General features: G+C 54.5%; 1 protein-coding gene across 5 annotated transcripts in view; it reads left to right on the top strand.

The window, feature by feature from the left end:
* Positions 1-16028, top strand: part of EMP2 (epithelial membrane protein 2) — a 35356-nt gene extending 19328 nt beyond the window's left edge. For 4 of the 5 annotated variants that reach the window (XM_058680984.1, XM_058680982.1, XM_058680981.1 and 1 more), the window contains exons 2-5: positions 9103-9244; positions 10490-10580; positions 14181-14327; positions 15590-16028. In XM_058680984.1, the coding sequence (XP_058536967.1) occupies positions 9167-9244; positions 10490-10580; positions 14181-14327; positions 15590-15777 (504 nt within the window). In that variant the 5' untranslated portion in view covers positions 9103-9166 and the 3' untranslated portion in view covers positions 15778-16028. The remainder of the gene's footprint in view (positions 1-9102; positions 9245-10489; positions 10581-14180; positions 14328-15589) is intronic. The other variant, XM_058680983.1, reaches the window with a different exon arrangement.
* Positions 16029-16713: the final 685 nt, after the last annotated feature.

Below are 16713 nucleotides of genomic sequence, written 5' to 3'. Positions count from 1 at the left end.
ACACAGGCCCATCCATGCGCAATGGCTTCTGCCTGGAGCCCTGCCAAATCCAATGTTCTGCCTGATGCCATTTCCGGACACAGGCAAGTGCTGGCCTTGAGCTCAGAACCCAGACCACACTAAGCATGCAGCTGAGCTACCAGGGGACATGGGCCTCTGCCACCCCCTTGCATCTCGAATGCCTGGCTGTTCCCACCTGGCTGCTGTCCAGAGACCAGGGCAGGAGGCAGGGCTGACCTCTGCCTTCCTGAAGATGGAGGCCAAAGCCACTGGCCCCCTGAGAGCCCTTCCGGGGTTTGGTATTCAGCCAGCCCTGGATTGAACCACCAGCTTCTCGTGGCAGTGCTGCCTGGGCCACTCTCACCAGCCGGGCCTTCCCTGGGGCAGACACCACTTCCTCCTGGCCTCCTGGGCAGAGCTGGGGTGCCCTACTTTTGCCTGGGGGATGGCCAGACCACCTCCAGACACTAGACATCTTGGGTCAGTCTTGCAAAGGCCCTACACCCAGGGGTGGTCTCCAGGCCCTTTATTCTGGGAACAGGCTCCAGCTCCCGGAAGAGTGTCGGCTGCGGTTTAAATTGTAGAAAGAGCTCCCGAGGGTGGGGACAGAGCTGGGCGGAGCGAGTGGACAACTCAGCAGTGCTTTCTCTTGCTCCGTGGGGTGAATGCCAAAACAGCTTCCTCTTGGCAGCAGCTACGGGGCTGGCTTCCTGCAGTAGGGGGCATGGTAGGGGTACCCAAGGCTGCCTGTGGGAAGGCCTTTAGGCCATCTCTTAACCCATAGGACACTACTGGCAGCAAAACAAAGGCCGCCTCTTGCGGCAGGAATGCCAGTGAGTCGTTGGCAAGAGTTCTTGTATGTGGCATACCCTGGGCTAGATGTACAGTACATACACATGCATGAACATGATTGCACCTGCACACACACATGCACGTGTGTGGATGCACACATGCACATGTATGTGCGTGTATGTGTAAGCAGGTGGTGAACTGGGGCACAGCAGGACAATGCCACTCTACAGGGACAGTATTTTATGTCAGTCTTGGGGGGTCCCCGTTTGCCATCTGAGGTTAAGATGGTGCTCCTGGGACGTACCTGTCAGTCTTTAGGACTAGAAGGTCACTGGGCTGTGAATGTCCCATTCTGTGTGCAGAATGCCCACGCTGCCCTCTCCCCACTCCTCCCTCTGGCTCCTCCTCTTCCTCCCTGCAGTGCTGATACCCGGAGGATGATGCCCTTCTCCTACCCTGGTGATAGGCTCCCTTTTCTCTGCAGTTGTTTAACTGACCTGAACAGAAAGTATTTAGACTCCAATCAAAGGGCTGTTTGCCCAGGTACCGACAGCACCTGAGCTTGGGATAGCCAGCCATTGGCTGAGAGGTTTGCCGGAGTGTCTGGGTGGGAAGGGGGCTGATGACATTAACAAAACAGGGCCAAGTCCATTCTTTTCTTTGTGCACCATCAAAGACCGTCCTTGGTCCAAGCCAGTCTCACAGTAGATTCAGAAGCATTAGCAAGGGCTTCGGCTCTGCCACCAAGCTGATGGGATTAAGAATGCAGGAAGGGGGCGGGTTTTGAGCCTGGGGGTTGGGATGCCTAAGACCCACATCGTAGTGCTTGGCTTCAACTCCTGGCTCCAGCTTCTTTCCTGCTAATGCACACCTGAGGAGGTAAGCCATTGTGTCCCTGTGAGGGAGACTGGAACCAAATTCCTACCTCTTGCTTTTTGATGCTGGCCAGCCAGCTGTTGGGAGCATTTGGGGAATGGTTTGGTAGATTGAGCTCTCTGTCTCTCTGTGTGTGTCTGCTTCTCAAAAGACTTTTTTCTCTAAATGCTGGAAACCGTAATTTTCTTGCAAACAAAGTCTAAAGTGTGGTCTTACTCAAGCTCTCCATTAATTAGCCCATTGCCTCTAAACACGAGCTGCTGGCCAGGTACAAGGATGTTGCCTTCTCACTCCTGCCTGCCAGGTGCACAGCTTGAGGGAACCTAGCAAGGGTGACAGGAAGCGAGGGAGACGGGTGACGCTACCTTGCACCCCTTTGCCTCCTATCTGCCAGGAAACTGTGTCTTCTGTTAGGCTCAAAGTATGTGAATAGAGAGAGGGTGGCAGGAAAATTCAAGAGGACTTGGCCCTGGGAAAAGCAGAAGTCCCCACTAGGCGAGCCTGGGTCCCTGGGAGGCTCAGTTTCCCCTCTGTGGAATGGAGAGCCCATCTGCTCAGGTTACCACGCAGCCCCAGCGCCGTGCCTGTAAACCCCGGTGCAACCTCTCACCACAAAGAGTCATTTTCCCCAGGTTTCCCAGCTGTCTCTCCTACGTGCCTGGGAGTTGTGTCGCGCTCTGTGGCCTGAGCACACTTTGCTCTGCGTGTATGAGTCTGTTCTGGACACTGCCTGGGTGTGCCTGGTTTTTCCTGCTTGTCTAAGAACAGCGGCTGCAGAGCATGGACACTTAGAGGGCAGGGGAGGGCAGGAGAGTCAGGAGAGAGGGATGGGCAATGCAGAGGGCAGCTGCGATCGTGAGCTTAAAACCCAAAGTGGGCATTTTCCTTACACCTGCACTCTGCAGCCGATACCTGAAAATGGAGCGAGAACCAAAGACCTATGGAAATCGGGGGAGCCACAGGGAGAAGAGCAGGAGGAAGGAAGGGGGTGGGGGAGCCAAGTGGAGTCCTGTTTCCGCTAAGCCAGGGAGCACACTGCTAGGGCAGACATGCAGGAAGGGGCTGGCGATGAGCCCGCTGGTTCAGTTGCCCGCCTCACACATCAGTGTCTGAGTTAGATTCCTGGCACTGGCTCCTGAGTCCAGCAGGGGGAGAGACAGGAAGGAAGGAAGGGAAGCAGGCAACTAGACATGCTAGGGAAAAGGAGAGTTTTTCAAGAAAAACAAAATTACAGTTGTAATACACTGGCTGTGTAGTCTACAGTATTGGGCTGGAAGTCATGGAGCTGACAGGTGCTACTCTCATTGTAGAGGGGGGGAGGTGAGGAGAAAGAGGTGTGTGAACCATGGAAGACAAATCCCTTCCTGGGCAGGAAAAGAGCGAGTGAGCTGAGAGATGTGCGTGAATGTTCTACAAATGAGAGGACACAACCACTGGAGCTATCAGCTGCTGCCTGCATATAGGACAGGAAGCTGGTGTCTGGAGCTGAAGCTGGAAATTGAACCCAGGCACTCCAGTATGGGGTGTTGGCATCTTAAGTGCGAGGCCAAACACTGGTTCCCACCCAAGGAGGCTTCTGAGAATGTTCTGCTCAGCCCCCTGAAGAAGTTACAGAAGGTGTAGTCACTGGTTTGGGCAACACGGAGAGGACTGTGCTGGGAAGTGATTGTGGTGTGTCCAGAGGCTGTCCCGGGCATCCTGAGGGATCACCCACTGAGGCTGAAAGCGTACTGGAATGGGGTTCGGGATCCCATCCCTTCTACCCCTGGCCTGTTCTTGCTTTGCTGTGGACTTGGAGCAAGTCTTGGCCCTCCTAGCCTCACTCTCTGCCTTCAGACAGTCGGGGCTTTGGGCCTATCCAGCTTTTCATTGGTAGGACTGGGCATCTCTGCAATGGGCACAGCCAGGGACAGAAGGAGACAGACCATGAGCAAGTGAACAAATAGGATGCATTCCAGTGGTGATGTCCTGGGCAGCAGACAGGGTAGATTGGAGGAGGGTGGCTACTTCACACCAGGCGATCATGGCTGGCCCCTCTAGGGGTGTCTGAGCTGAGGCTGAGGCTGAGGCTGTGGAGCCAGCACGCTGAGGAGGAGGGACAGGCTGCGCCCAGCAGACAGGCCCAGGAAGCAGACACGGTCCGTGAATGGCAAGGAGTAACCTCAAGGCCAGCCTGCAACCTGCATCCCCAGGATTAGCTCTTGGGCCTTCAGAAGGGGGCAAGAGGGCAACACAGGTGTGGGTTGGAGCAAGGACCCTGGGAACAGCTCTGGGATGGCCGAGGGGTCTTGAGGGGTCTGGGAGGAGCAAGGGTTGACTCCAATTTGGAGATGCGACATCCAGATAAGAGGCGCTAGGTTCTTGATCCAAAGGTCAAGGCTGACGTAGCACTCACGGTGCCCAGGATGCTTAGGGGCTATGAAACAGATGAGAGGACTTTTGGCTCAGTACCTCCAGCTGCAGGAATCCGGCTTTCTGAGATAGGCGTGCACGTGTGCACGGGGTAGTGTGGCTGGGGTAGCGGGGTCTGCACGTGCCTGAATGACCATCCACAGAGCACTGGGTTGGCACGGGGTGGCATTGCCTCACAGCGCAACACCAGCAGCCATCAGAAAGCTCCTGAAAGGGTCCTGGACCTTGGGAAAGAACGGTGTCTGCAGACCTTTGTGATTGGTTAGAAGATGGGTTCAGATGTCAAACCCCATTGGAGGAAGGGCACAGAGCTGGAGGAGCGCCACCAATCCACAGAATGGATGAGGGATGTGCCCTCCAATCAGGAGACAGGGAGTGCGTGAGGGGCGGGACATGAGGCCGGAAGTTTTACCCTTGTGCTGCTTTTTTTTTCCTCGCAGAAGCAAGAGGAGTGAGGAATGAGAGTTCCCAGAACAGGATGCATAGGAAAGTGAATGGTGGCAGAGGAGAGAGAACTGCTTGGGCACAGAATGCAGGAGCCAGGGGTCGCTTTTATATCCTCTTCAAGAGTAATGCCATTGCCCCTCCTGAGTGATTTCTTCTTGAATCTCTGATGACATCACCAGCGATGCCCTGGGTGCTTTTTTGCTGTTGTTAATTTCTCCCAATCTGTTTCTGGGGATCTGAATTCTGGGTGTTGTCAGGGAGAGTACTAAGTAGGTGACATTCGCTTCTCCTGAGTTTCCCGGGGCCCAAATGGCTCAAACCGTCTCCAGCCACCTTGTACTCCAGAGGTTTCAGACCAGGCGTGAGGCTTTCCTTGACCCCTTTCTCTATCAAAAACTGTGCCCAATATCTGAAACTGCCAACTCAACGCCATTTGTTTACATAGTGGGTTTTTTTTTTAAGATGTATCCATTTTTTTAAATTTGAAAAATTAAAGTTACATTGAGAGAAGGTGAGAGAGAGAGAGATGTTTAGTCCACTGGTTCACTCCCCAGATGGCTGCAGTGGCCACAGCTGGGCTGGCTGGAAGCTAGGAGTCAGGATCTTCCTGGTCTCCCACGTGCATGCAAGGACCCAGGAACTAGGGCCATTCTCCACTGCTTTCCCAGGGACACCCACGGGGAGCTGGATCAGAAGTAGAATGGCCAGGACTCGAACCAGTGTCCATATGGGATTCCAGGTGCTGTAGGTAGAGGTTAAGTCTACAATGCCACGGGTGTCAGATCCCATGTAGTGCTTTTCTTAAAGATTCACTTTAAATCTCCAAAAAAAAAAATTGTGTTAAAGGGATACTTTATGTCACTACTGTCAATGATATTATGTCTTATAAAAGGTAAGAGGCACAACCACAAATATAATAAACTCAAACTAAAGTTATTTCATTTTAGCTACAAACTAGGACCAAAGCTGAGTGTTCTTTATGTTAAAAAAAGATGGCAACTGTGAGAACCAGGGTGGTGTTTAAGTATTTTCCCGTAAACTCAAAAGGGTTGGAATGGGAGCTTATTGCTAGGCCGAGGGACATTATTTAATGTTCTCTCAATGGACCATCTGCCTTCTAACATCCTGGGAGCAAATGGTTAAAAGCTTGCTTTCTGTTTTTCCGTTCTGTGTCCGTATGCGTTTGAGTCATCTGAGCTGGACAGTATGTGAAGCTGTTGTCCGCCTGGAGTTCACGGCCCTGAAGACATTGGCATCTTGGCATTCCAGCTGGTATTAACGTAGTGTGGCATTCCGCCTGGTACATGAGCATTTTTCCTGCAAGGATCAGAAATGCAGCAAGTTGGGGGCACTGTATGATGGCAACCAAGCCTGACGCAGGCCCAAACAAAGGGGAGCTTGTCCTTTTTAAAGGAATTGAAGGAATCTCACAGCCGGTTCAGTGGGTTGTTCCAAGTTGTGATGCACGGAGTTCCCGCTGGGCCTGCCCAGACGAAGTGTCCAGCCACAGGGCTCCTGGGTCGCTGGGCAGGGCTGTGAGTGCCAGTCCGTCCCCTGAGGGAGTAAGGGTGGAGAGGGAGCGTGGTTGGAAAGGAGGACCGATGGAGAAAGGGCGCAGTGTGTGCAAACAGCATGCCTACTGGAGGAGTGGGAGAGTGGGTTCCAGAGGAAGTCTGTTCTATGGGACTCTGCATCAGAAATACTGACGCATGCTCAGATGTTAACACTGGACGAGAGTTGGGACCTGCACGTCCTCTCAAGCAGGACCCATGACGTGGACGGATGGAAAATATGTTGTTATACAGCCTCTATGGAAATCAGTATGGAGAACATTCAAACAACTCAAATTCAACATACCGTATGATCTGGCAATAGCACTCCTAGGAATATATCCAGAACACTTGTCTTATGGGAAAATATGTTGTTAAATGAAGTGAGGCACACCCGAGAGTGCGTGGTGGGGTTCCGTCTGCACAAACAGGTGGACACACAGAGATGAGAGGCAGGATAGTGGATGCCGGGGGCTTGGGGAGGAGAGAGTGGAGAGCCGTTGCTTCATCCACTGTTTGAATTGAAAATCAGAGTTACACAGAGAGGAAGATCTTCCATCTGCTGTTTTACTCTTCAAATGGCCGCAATAGTCACGGTTGGGCATTAGAAGTCAGCAGCCAGGAGCTTCTGGTCCCCCACAGGGGGTATGGCAGCCCAGGGGATGGGTTTCCTTTCTAGGCACTGTTGTGTTCTAGACGGACGTGCAACGTTGTGAATGTCCTTTACTGGCCATCAGTTTTATAGTATCGTGTTTTCACTCAATTAAGAAACTCAAATGCACTACTCTTCAATTACAAAAGGAAACAACTACAGCAAAACCACCTGGTGGGCATCCCCAAGTGGTCAAAGCTGGCCTCCCCAGCAAGGGGACGGTCGGCCACCCTGCACCTCTCAGTGGGATACACCGAGGCCACATAGCTCATGTCACCTCCCTGCCCTTGCCACCCGCAACACTCCAGAACCTGAACAGAGTCACTGGGAGCCCTCAGCCGCAGCACTGAGGGACAGTCCCCAAAGAAAATGATGAGCACTCAATGTCAGTGTCGCAAAAAGCCAATCTAGAAGAATTCTCGATGGGAGGAGACTAAAGAGGAAAGACGATGGAATGCAGGCTCTGTCTGGGCCTGGGTGGTGGGCAGCAGGAGGCGAACTGCAAACGGCCTTGTGGCTCGCGGGGGAGCCGATTGCAGGCTGTAGGTGACACGGGTGTGCTGTGTGCTGTGAACGTCTTAATTGTGCACATCCCATAGTGGTTGGGTAAGAAAATGTCCCAAACATGAGTATTTACACCTAAGAAGGTAACTTACTTGGAAGTGGTTCAGAATGTGTGTGTGTAGCCATGTAAAACTGGCTGACATTTTTGTCATAGAATAAGCTCTGATATGGCATGTATTTTTTTAATTTTTCAAAATTTGTTTTTGGGCCCAGCGGCCTGGCCTAGCGGCTAAAGTCCTTGCCTTGAACACCCCAGGATCCCATATGGGCACCGGTTCTAATCCTGGCAGCTCCACTTCCCATCCAGCTCCCTGCTTGTGGCCTGGGAAAGCAGTCGAGGACGGCCCAATGCTTTGGGACCCTGCACCCGTGTGAGAGACCCGAAAGAGGTTCCAGGTTCCCGGCTTCGGATCGGCGCGCATCAGCCCATTGCGGCTCACTTGGGGAGTGACTCATCGGACGGAAGATTTTCCTCTCTGTCTCTCCTCCTCTCTCTGTATATCTGACTTTATAATAAAAATAAAAATCTTAAAAAAAAATTTATTTTTGTGGGCTGTATTTTAAAAAGCTAAGCAGGAATAGTATCAGGTTGTGAATTGATGGAATGCCAGAGGAATGCTCCAAGTGTGGATTTTAGGGGGCTGTACTCTTTCAGCCATATCGTTGGATGTGACCTCATCATTTGACACGTTTTTGTTGGCCAAGACGATGTCATAGTGGTAAAAATGTGCAGAGACATCGTCAGCTTTCCAAGTGTGACTTTTATTTCTTTAACATTTTTCCCATCATCTGTTTTTGTTTTCCTCTTGTCATGAACTCAGTCCTGGTGAGCAAGTTCTGCTGCGTTGGTGCCTCTGGGCTATTTTGAGCAGTTCTCCACTACTTGCTATGACTCTAGTTCTTTGGCCATCTTATCCTTTTTTTTAATTTTTAGGGATTTGTTTTATTTTATCTGAAAGCACTTGGGCTTTTCTCTGCTGCTTTCTCTGGCCACAAGCAGGGAGCTGGATCAGGATGGAGCAGCTGGAACATGAACCAGGGCCATAGGGAACACTGGCTCCGCAGGCTGAGGATTAGGCTACTATGCCACGGTACCGATCCTAAGATTTTCCGTTTCATTTGTAATTGCTTCCTGTTGTATGTTATTCAGATCATCCTGCTGAGTTTGAAAAAAAAAAAGGTTATCCTTGGGCCTTGGTGTAGCGGGGTAAGCCACTGCTAGCTGTCCAGCATCCCATATGGGCACTTGTACAAGTCCTTGCTGATTCAGCTCCCTGCTAATACGTCTTTGAGACACAGCAGAGGACAGTCCGAGAGCTTGGGCTCCTGCACCCACATGGGAGACCTGTAGGAAGCTCCTGCTTCGGCCTGGCCTGGGCCCTGCTGGTGTGCCATCTGGGGAATGAGCCAGTGCGTGGAAGATCTCCTTTTTTAACTGACTTTCAAATAAATAAAGCTTTTTTTTTTTTTTTTTTGAAAGAGAGGACAGAATCCTGAGACAGCGGCCTGCTGGGCTTGGGGGTCCGGGGCAGCTCCTGGCATACTTGCAGCTGCTGCTTGCCGGCGTAGGGCTGCTGCTGCTCCGTGGCGACCTTAGCCGGCCCCACCCTCCCCTCCTCCACAGGAGCCTTTGGCGTCTGGTTCCACCGGGAACGGCTTCTGGCCACAGTCTAGCAGGGCCTCCAGCCCAGGGAAGATGTGAGTTGGTTTGAGCTTTTAAGACCTCATTCCAAGGTGCTGGTTTCCTGGCTTCCTTGTGCTTGGTCACAGCCATGTTTGATCTCACCCCTGTCTCCCTCTGTCCTGCAGCAGCAGCAGCACACCCCTCCCTGGGCTTTGTCGGTGACTCTCCGGCCCCCTGTGCCCCACGAACATGCTGGTGCTCCTCATCTTCATCATCTTCTTCCACATCGTTTCTGCAGCCTTGCTCTTCATCGCCACCATCGACAATGTGAGTCCCCTCGCCCAGCCCCCGCCCTGGGCCTAGGGGGGTGACCCTGCCTTGGGGCTGCCTCCCTCCCCTGGAGAAGCCCCTGCCAGCTGCGCAGGCCGGGCACTTTGGTCTCCAGCTCACCTCCCTGCATAGAGCCCGGTGGGCCTGTGCCATCCTGGCTCTGCCAGCAGCTTGCTCAATCCCATCCCTGGACTCTGCTCCCTAGCCTCCAGTAGCAGCCTCCCTCCTCCTTGTGGCAACCACGACATGGCCCAGAGTCCTATGGGGAGCAGCCATCGGCACCTGCCCTGAGGGCCACTGGCCTGGATCTCCAGGGTGGCCCATGGCAGGTGGCGTCTGCTCCCCGCCCCCAGCCAGAGGTCTTTGTCACTGTGTCACTGGGCCATGCCCAGCCAAGCTCCTGTTTACACCTTTCCATGCCCTGCAGGCAGGGCTCTGTAACTCCTGCCTTTAGTATCCAGCTTGTGGCTGCATGGCAGGGATGAATTGGACAGACACAGACTTGATGTTGATCAAAGTGCCTCTGTTTTGTAGAGTTCTTCTCTGTCCGATGTTCATGGGGCGGAAACATTGCTTGGGAGGCTATTGAGCTCTCGAGCTCCCCACTGTCATGGTACTTCCTGGCAGGATGCACACGTGGGCATTTTTGCCAGCAGGAGCCGGACAGCATTCAGTGTGCACCTGCAGCTGTGTTGGCCTCCTGATTGGTGGATAGGTAGGGGAGCGCCGGGAGCAGTGGTTGACCAGATGGGGGGGTCTGTCCTACATGTGGGCTGAGGAGGCTCTAACATCAGTCTTGAAGCTGGAACATCTGGGGAGAAAGAGGTGGGTTTGGCTCACAGCTTGTGGAAGCTGGGAGGCCTGGTCGCACGGATGCACTGGTTCTGGCAAAGGCCCCCTGCTGCTTTACACCAGAGTGGGCGTGTGCGGTGCAAGACCGAGTGGTCCGCTCTCCCCGCCATAGCCAGCTGCTGTTGTGCCAACTCACTCCACAAGACCAGCTTTCATGCCTTCCAGCGGCTCTGCTCACACCAGGCTTCCGGGACATGGACCTCTGGGGACACACACACACCGTGGGGCTGCAGCATCCCGGAAAGGAGCGACCATACTTGGACTGAGGGCAGGGACACCTCACCGGCCAGCAACATTTGTCCTGGTTTGAGAAGCCAGAGCCCCGTGCTTACCACTTGGGCTGGCATCGCAGACCCATCACCCGCCCCTCTGTCTCACTTCCTATTCCAGGCCTGGTGGGTAGGAGAGGAGTTTTTTGCAGATGTCTGGAGAATTTGCATCAACAACACAAACTGTACGGAAATCGGGGACTCCTTTGAAGGTGAGCGTGAAGGAACGAAACCAAGTGGGTGACGTAGAGTGGGAGACAGAAGTTCAGGAGGGAGACATTGGGTGCTCACTTCCTGGTCTCCAGGAGCTCAGGCTGAGCCTGCCCTGTGTCTCCTGGAGCATTGGGTGGCAGGGGCTGGGTTGGGTCTCATCTCTCTGTGGCTTCTGTTCTTGTCTAGAATGTTCTTCTGATTTTTGAGCCAAGCCTTGCATCTACATAATCTCAGAAATGTTATTTCTAGGTTTCTGGTTGGTCTCAGAGCTGGCTCCCAGGTGGCCTCACTGGGGACCCCAGGCTCCTCGGCTGTGGAGTGGGGGCGGTGGTGAGGTGCCCCACCGTGCCTGCCCCTGTGCACGCGAGGGCTTTGTGAATGCAGAGCTGCCTCCTCTGCCACCGTTAGGTCCAACAGTTGTGCTCTCTGTCATAGAACGGATGGTGGGTGCATCTTGGTGCCCTGTGGCCTGATGAAATGTAGGATGTCCAGTTATGATGAATATGATAGTTACACGATGAAATAGTGTCTAGTGTATGTCCCGTCCCATGTAGTAATGGAGACGCAGTTGTACTAAAAAAATTAAAATAATCCATCCTTTATCGGATCTTCACGTTTAAAATCGACATCCTGTTCTAGTGTTGGTTTTTGTTCGTTCGACCTATTTGGGGGAGCGGAGGACACTACCCTCTGGGTCCCCACATCTCAATATGCACCCAGAAAGGAAATTGACATCGCCGAGAGCAGCAAAAATAATTAAAAGCATAGCTAGGGAAAGCCCCGCCTACCCCAGGGCTCCCGTGAAGCCTAGAGCTGGGTCTTCCTTGTACCCAACTCCAAGCCCCATTTTTTAAAGATTTATTTTATTTTTATTGGAAAGTCAGATATACAGAGAGGAGGAGAGACAGAGAGGAAGATCTTCCATCTGCTGATTCATTCCCTAAGTGGCCACAATGGCCAGCGCTGCATCGATCTGAAGCCAGGAGCCCAGAGGCTCTTCTGGGTCTCCCACACAGGTGTAGAGTCCCAAGCTTTGGGCCATCCTCCACTGCTTTCCCAGGCCACAAGCAGGGAGCTGGAAAGGAAACAGGTCTACTGGGATTAGAACCTGCATCCATATGGGATCCTGGCACATGCAAGGCGAGGACTTTAGCCACTAGGCTACCGCACCAGGTGTCCCAGCTCCATTTTTTTAAGTTGGGGCGGCCAGCACACAGGCTAATTAGGTCATCTCAGGTCAGAGTCACGGAGGAAGGAGGGAGCTTCAATTCAGGCCAGATGTGACCCCTCCGAGCTCAAGGCCACAGGGCTCAGGGAGCCTTCCCCAGCTGACCCAGGGCACTGCAAACGGCCCCCGTCCCCTGCGCCTGCCAGCCCCAGCTGTCCCCCTGTGTGTGGCCAGCAGCGGGGGAAGGGGCTGGCTGTCCCCCTGTGTGTGGCCAGCAGCGGGGGAGGGGGCTGGCTGTCCCCCTGTGTGTGGCCAGCAGCAGGGGAGGGGGCTGGCTGTCCCCCTGTGTGTGGCCAGCAGTGGGGGAGGGGGCTGTTTACTTGGATCTCTATTTACAACAGAGGCCAGACATCCACTGGCTGAATTCAGCCAAGGCTGCTTTTGTGTGGCTCCTGAGCCAAGAACCCTGCCACATTTTTAAAGAGCTGTTAGCAAAAGAAAACCAAAACCCTAGACCAAGCAGCGAGGAGGACTCTATGTCCTCCAAGCCTGAGCCGCTTGCTGCCAGCCCCGTTTCCTAGTTTCCTGCGAGCGATTGCAGGGTTTGGCCCAACACAGCTGACCTCCTCCTCGCGTTTCTTTCTTTGAAAGGGCACCTTCCTTCCCCCAACGAGTGATACACTCGCATTCCTGGCCACAGAAGGAAGGCTTTTAAACAAACTCCTAGACTGAAACCAAATGTCATTATTCAAGTCTAGCCAGAAGTCTTTCCCTCTGGAAATGTCCGGGCCCCTGTAGGATTCTGTCCCACGTTCAAAGCCAAGCAAAGTTGCCAACCAAAGACCCAGATCTTAGGGGGCATCAAGTGCAAGTGCCGTGGGTAGCAGCCTCCATGGAGCCATAGCTGGGAGCAGGTTTCTCTTCGGTGCTGTTGCGGAGTGTGAAAGAGCTCACACTGGACCCAAGCGGAGGATGTTAGGAGTCTTCATTTCCCAAGCTTGGTGACAGCAGCTCCTGCTACACTCCAGGAGCCACCCTGCCCAGAGCTGACAAAGTCAGGGCTTTTTAAGCTCTCATCCTGCTGTCAGATCCAGAGCCATGCAGTACAAAGCTTCAGGCAGGAAGGGAGTTACCAGAGCCCAAAGTTCTCCTATAGTTAACGAACCTAAGGTAGCACAACAGGAGGCAGGAGGGAACAGGAGGGACCAGGTGCACGGAGCTTCTAGAGTAATTTTCGTGGGAAGGCAGGAGGGGCAGGGTGCCGCGTCTGTGCCCTCTCCGCTGTCAACCTGGCAAGAAGCACGTGCCATTACAGTGCCTCTTGGGGTTCCACCACATGGGCTCCTGGAGCCCACTGCTCTGAGCATTTTACTGAGTGACGCCCAGTTCTGTCTGTCCCCAGCTTCCTGTAACCCTGAATAATTGCGAGCAGTTGTCCTGAGATGCCCACGTGGGCACCACCCTGTCCCCTGTGTCAGCTGACACGGCGAACCCCCGACACACGCCGTATACGTAGACACGTAGATGAGTTCACTCCCCCTTCCTGGCCAGGTGAGATAGGAGTCTTGGCACCCTCACTGTACAGATGCGGAAGCCACCTGTGTACACGTCTTCCTGTGTGCATGTCTTCCCGTGTATACACGTCTTCCTGTGTACACATCTTCCGTGTATACACGTCTTCCCGTGTGCACACGTCTTCCCGTGTATACATGTCTTCCCGTGTATACACATCTTCCCATGTGCACATGTCTTCCCGTGTATACACATCTTCCCGTGTGCACACGTCTTCCCGTGTATACATGTCTTCCAGTGTATACACGTCTTCCCGTGTGCACACGTCTTCCTGTGTGCACACGTCATCCTGTGCGTACCTGGCCAGAGCAAAGCCTCTGCTGTGTCCTTCCTCCTTCAGTGGATCCCCCTGATCTGCGACCTCAGCCCCTCGCCACGGGAGTTTCCTGCACTAAGCCCATGACCCTCCCAGCCTCCAGTTTAAGGTCAATCTGAAAAGCTGGAAGCCCCTCTTCTCTTGCAATATTACCATCTCAGAGTAACCCCCTGCCATTCCCAGGGAGGCTGCTGAGTGCTGGCAGAAGGTAGTGTGACTGCAGGAGCTCTAGAGCCCTGAGAGCCCCCTCTTTCTTGGTCAGGTGCAGACCCCCCAGGTTCGACCTGGTCTCTTATTCAGCACCTGCTGGGTCAGACCCCGCCTCGGTCCTCCAAGCCCTTCCCGCAGCTGAGCTGCACAGATGGGTGCTGTGAGTGTGCAGGAGCTGGTGGGGTGTACAAATGGACCCCAGGGGGAGGTGTGGAGGGCTCTTTGGCTGGCACAGGTGGCCGCCTGCACCCCTGACTCAGGGCTGTCGAATGTACACAAGGCCCAGCTGGCTCAGGTCCCGCGCTCAACCCTGCCCATGCCCTCTGCCCACAGAGTTCTCCACGCTGCGGGCAGTGCAGGCCACCATGATCCTGTCTACCATCCTCTGCTGCATCTCCTTCCTCGTCTTCCTGCTGCAGCTCTTCCGCCTCAAGCAGGGCGAGAGATTCGTCTTGACCTCCATCATCCAGCTCATGTCATGTAAGTGGCAGCGAGGGGCTGGCCGGGTCAGCACCTGTCCCCAGCCAGCCTGGTGTGGCAGGTGCGGACTTAGGAGGGAGGAGGCAGGTGGGTGCTGTGCCCTGCTGAGCAGGCAGGTTCGGTGGGACAGGAGAGACATCCCCAAGACATGAAGCCTGAGCTGGCATCTGTAGTTGAGTGGGAATGGCCTCCTGCAGCGCAGGGACCGGGAACAGACTGGCCGCAGTCTTGTGATGGGTGGTATCAGGAGCTGGCCTGGGTGTGGGGGGATGGGCCACGGACAGGTGGAGATTGTGACCTTGGCGGATGCGAAGTTGTCAGCTGGAGGGAGCTAGACTTGGTCCATGCAAGGATCAGCCGGTGGGTGGATCACAGCTGCAGACCTGGGTGAGCCCGGAGTTTGCTTCCTACTCGGGAGTTTTAGCAAGGCTGACGTCAGACAGAGATGCGAGGAAGGACCGTGTGTTGTCCCCCCACCCAAGCCGTGTGACCGAGAGGGACAGGTGCCCCAGGGAGCCGCATTATCTCAGTGCTAATATCCGTGAGTGTTGGCATTGCAGGTGTTTCAGTAGGGGAGCCTCTGGCCACATGGATAACAATCTCCAGATGGAGAGGCTGTTCTTCTCCAGGTGGATGGTGCCAGGGAGGTGGCCAGGCAGCACCTCAGTCTCAAGCACCGCTACTCTGAACATCCTCCCGTTCTGTTGACCACCCTCCCTCCTGGCTCCGATCAGGCTGCTGTGGCTCCAGACATTGCATCCTGGCCAGCAGTCTCAGCAAGCTAGGGGAAAGCCATCCATAAAGCAATGCTTCCTCCTCAGTTCCTCTTTCTCTTTGTAGGGAGTCGTGCTTTTTATTCCACAGGGAGACTTCCTGTGGGGGACAGAGTTGAGGACACAGAGCATAAACAAGTAAATAGGGCTGGAAAGCTGTGGCCCTTGGGGGCCCCACCCAGCCTGCCAGATGTTTTTGTAAACACACGGTTGTGGGAACACAGCCTCTTCCTCTGCTGTGACTGCGGCCTGTGAAAACCTCAGCCTTTGGCTCTCTGGCCTGGGACGAGGTCGCCAAGTCCTGGCACAGAGTGGCTGTGGCTTGTCCTCTGGCTGCCCCAACAGAATAAGGATCAGCCAGCGAGAAGGGGAGACAGAGGGGCCGCGCGTGGACTGGCATGCTCCCCCATGCCTGAAGCCCACTGTGGTACCCAGGCACCCGGGGAGCCTGAGCTGTTCATTGTTGAGCCCCGGCCTTGTCCCCGGCAGGTCTGTGCGTCATGATCGCGGCGTCCATCTACACGGACCGGCGTCAAGACGTGCACAACAGTAACCTGAACTACTACAGCCCGACCTTGGACGGCAGCTACGGCTACGCCTACATCCTGGCCTGGGTGGCCTTCGCCTTCACCTTCCTCAGTGGCCTCATGTACCTGATCCTGAGGAAGCGCAAGTGAAAGGGGCTCTTCCCGCCGTGGCCGCCCGTCTGCACGCGGGTCACCGCTGTGTATATAATCATTTTATTTTTTTGTTTTGTTTTGTGGTTTTTCTAGCAAATGTATTGTCTCCTTTAAAAGTCAAAACCAAACCAAAAAAAAAAAAATTTTTGCATTCTTGAGGATCAAAAAATTACAGACTGAAAGTTGACTGTCGGAACGCCCATCTGCCTGAAATTGTCTGCACCGCCCAATGGAAAAGCGAAACAAAGGCGGCCGCTCGGAGGCCAAGGCGGCCTGGGGGGGATCTCTTGGGGTTCTGGCCACTCCTATCCTCTTCTCTCCTGAGTCCCAACGCCAGAAGGTGGGGGGAGGAGGGGAGGAGGGGCCCAGATGGGGGTGGCAGTCCCTTGGGTGCCCAGAGCTCTGTGGGAGAAGCAGACGTAGCCCCCATGGACCTCACGTAAGCCAACCTGTTCCCCGACCCTCCCTGGGTAAGCAGGAGTGTCCCCTTGTCCCTCCTGCTCATTCTTGCTGGCCTCGCCTGTGACAGACCCACGGCTCCTCACCTGTGCTTCTCGGCACCCTTGGCAACTGCAGAGAAGGGGCCTGGGCACCTGCACACAGGAGCTCCCCGGCACTGGAGTTGGGGGCCCCAGCCCCAGGGCTGAGCGAGCAGAGCCAGCGCTGGTTTGTGCAGACCTAGGCCCGCGCCCGCACCTGCATCTGCCCTTGACCCTCACAGCTGCCTCTTCCAGCTGCTTACATCCGGGCCACACCAGCTCCAGTCCCGGTTCTCAGATACCCTGGGGAGGTGGGGAGGTAGTGCCTGATAGCCTGCCTTCCCTCCCTGCCCTGCCCTGCGTCCTCAGCCTGCCTGCCTCCTACAGACCTCTGTTCTAGAACCACCCACTATTCATTCCTTCATTGGCATCCTTTACCAAGTGCACATCACCG

This window comes from Ochotona princeps, chromosome 24 (genome assembly GCF_030435755.1).
Source record: "Ochotona princeps isolate mOchPri1 chromosome 24, mOchPri1.hap1, whole genome shotgun sequence".
Classification (NCBI taxonomy): domain Eukaryota; kingdom Metazoa; phylum Chordata; class Mammalia; order Lagomorpha; family Ochotonidae; genus Ochotona; species Ochotona princeps.
Note: the sequence above shows the minus strand (reverse complement) of the source record. Positions and strands in the feature narration are given on the sequence as shown.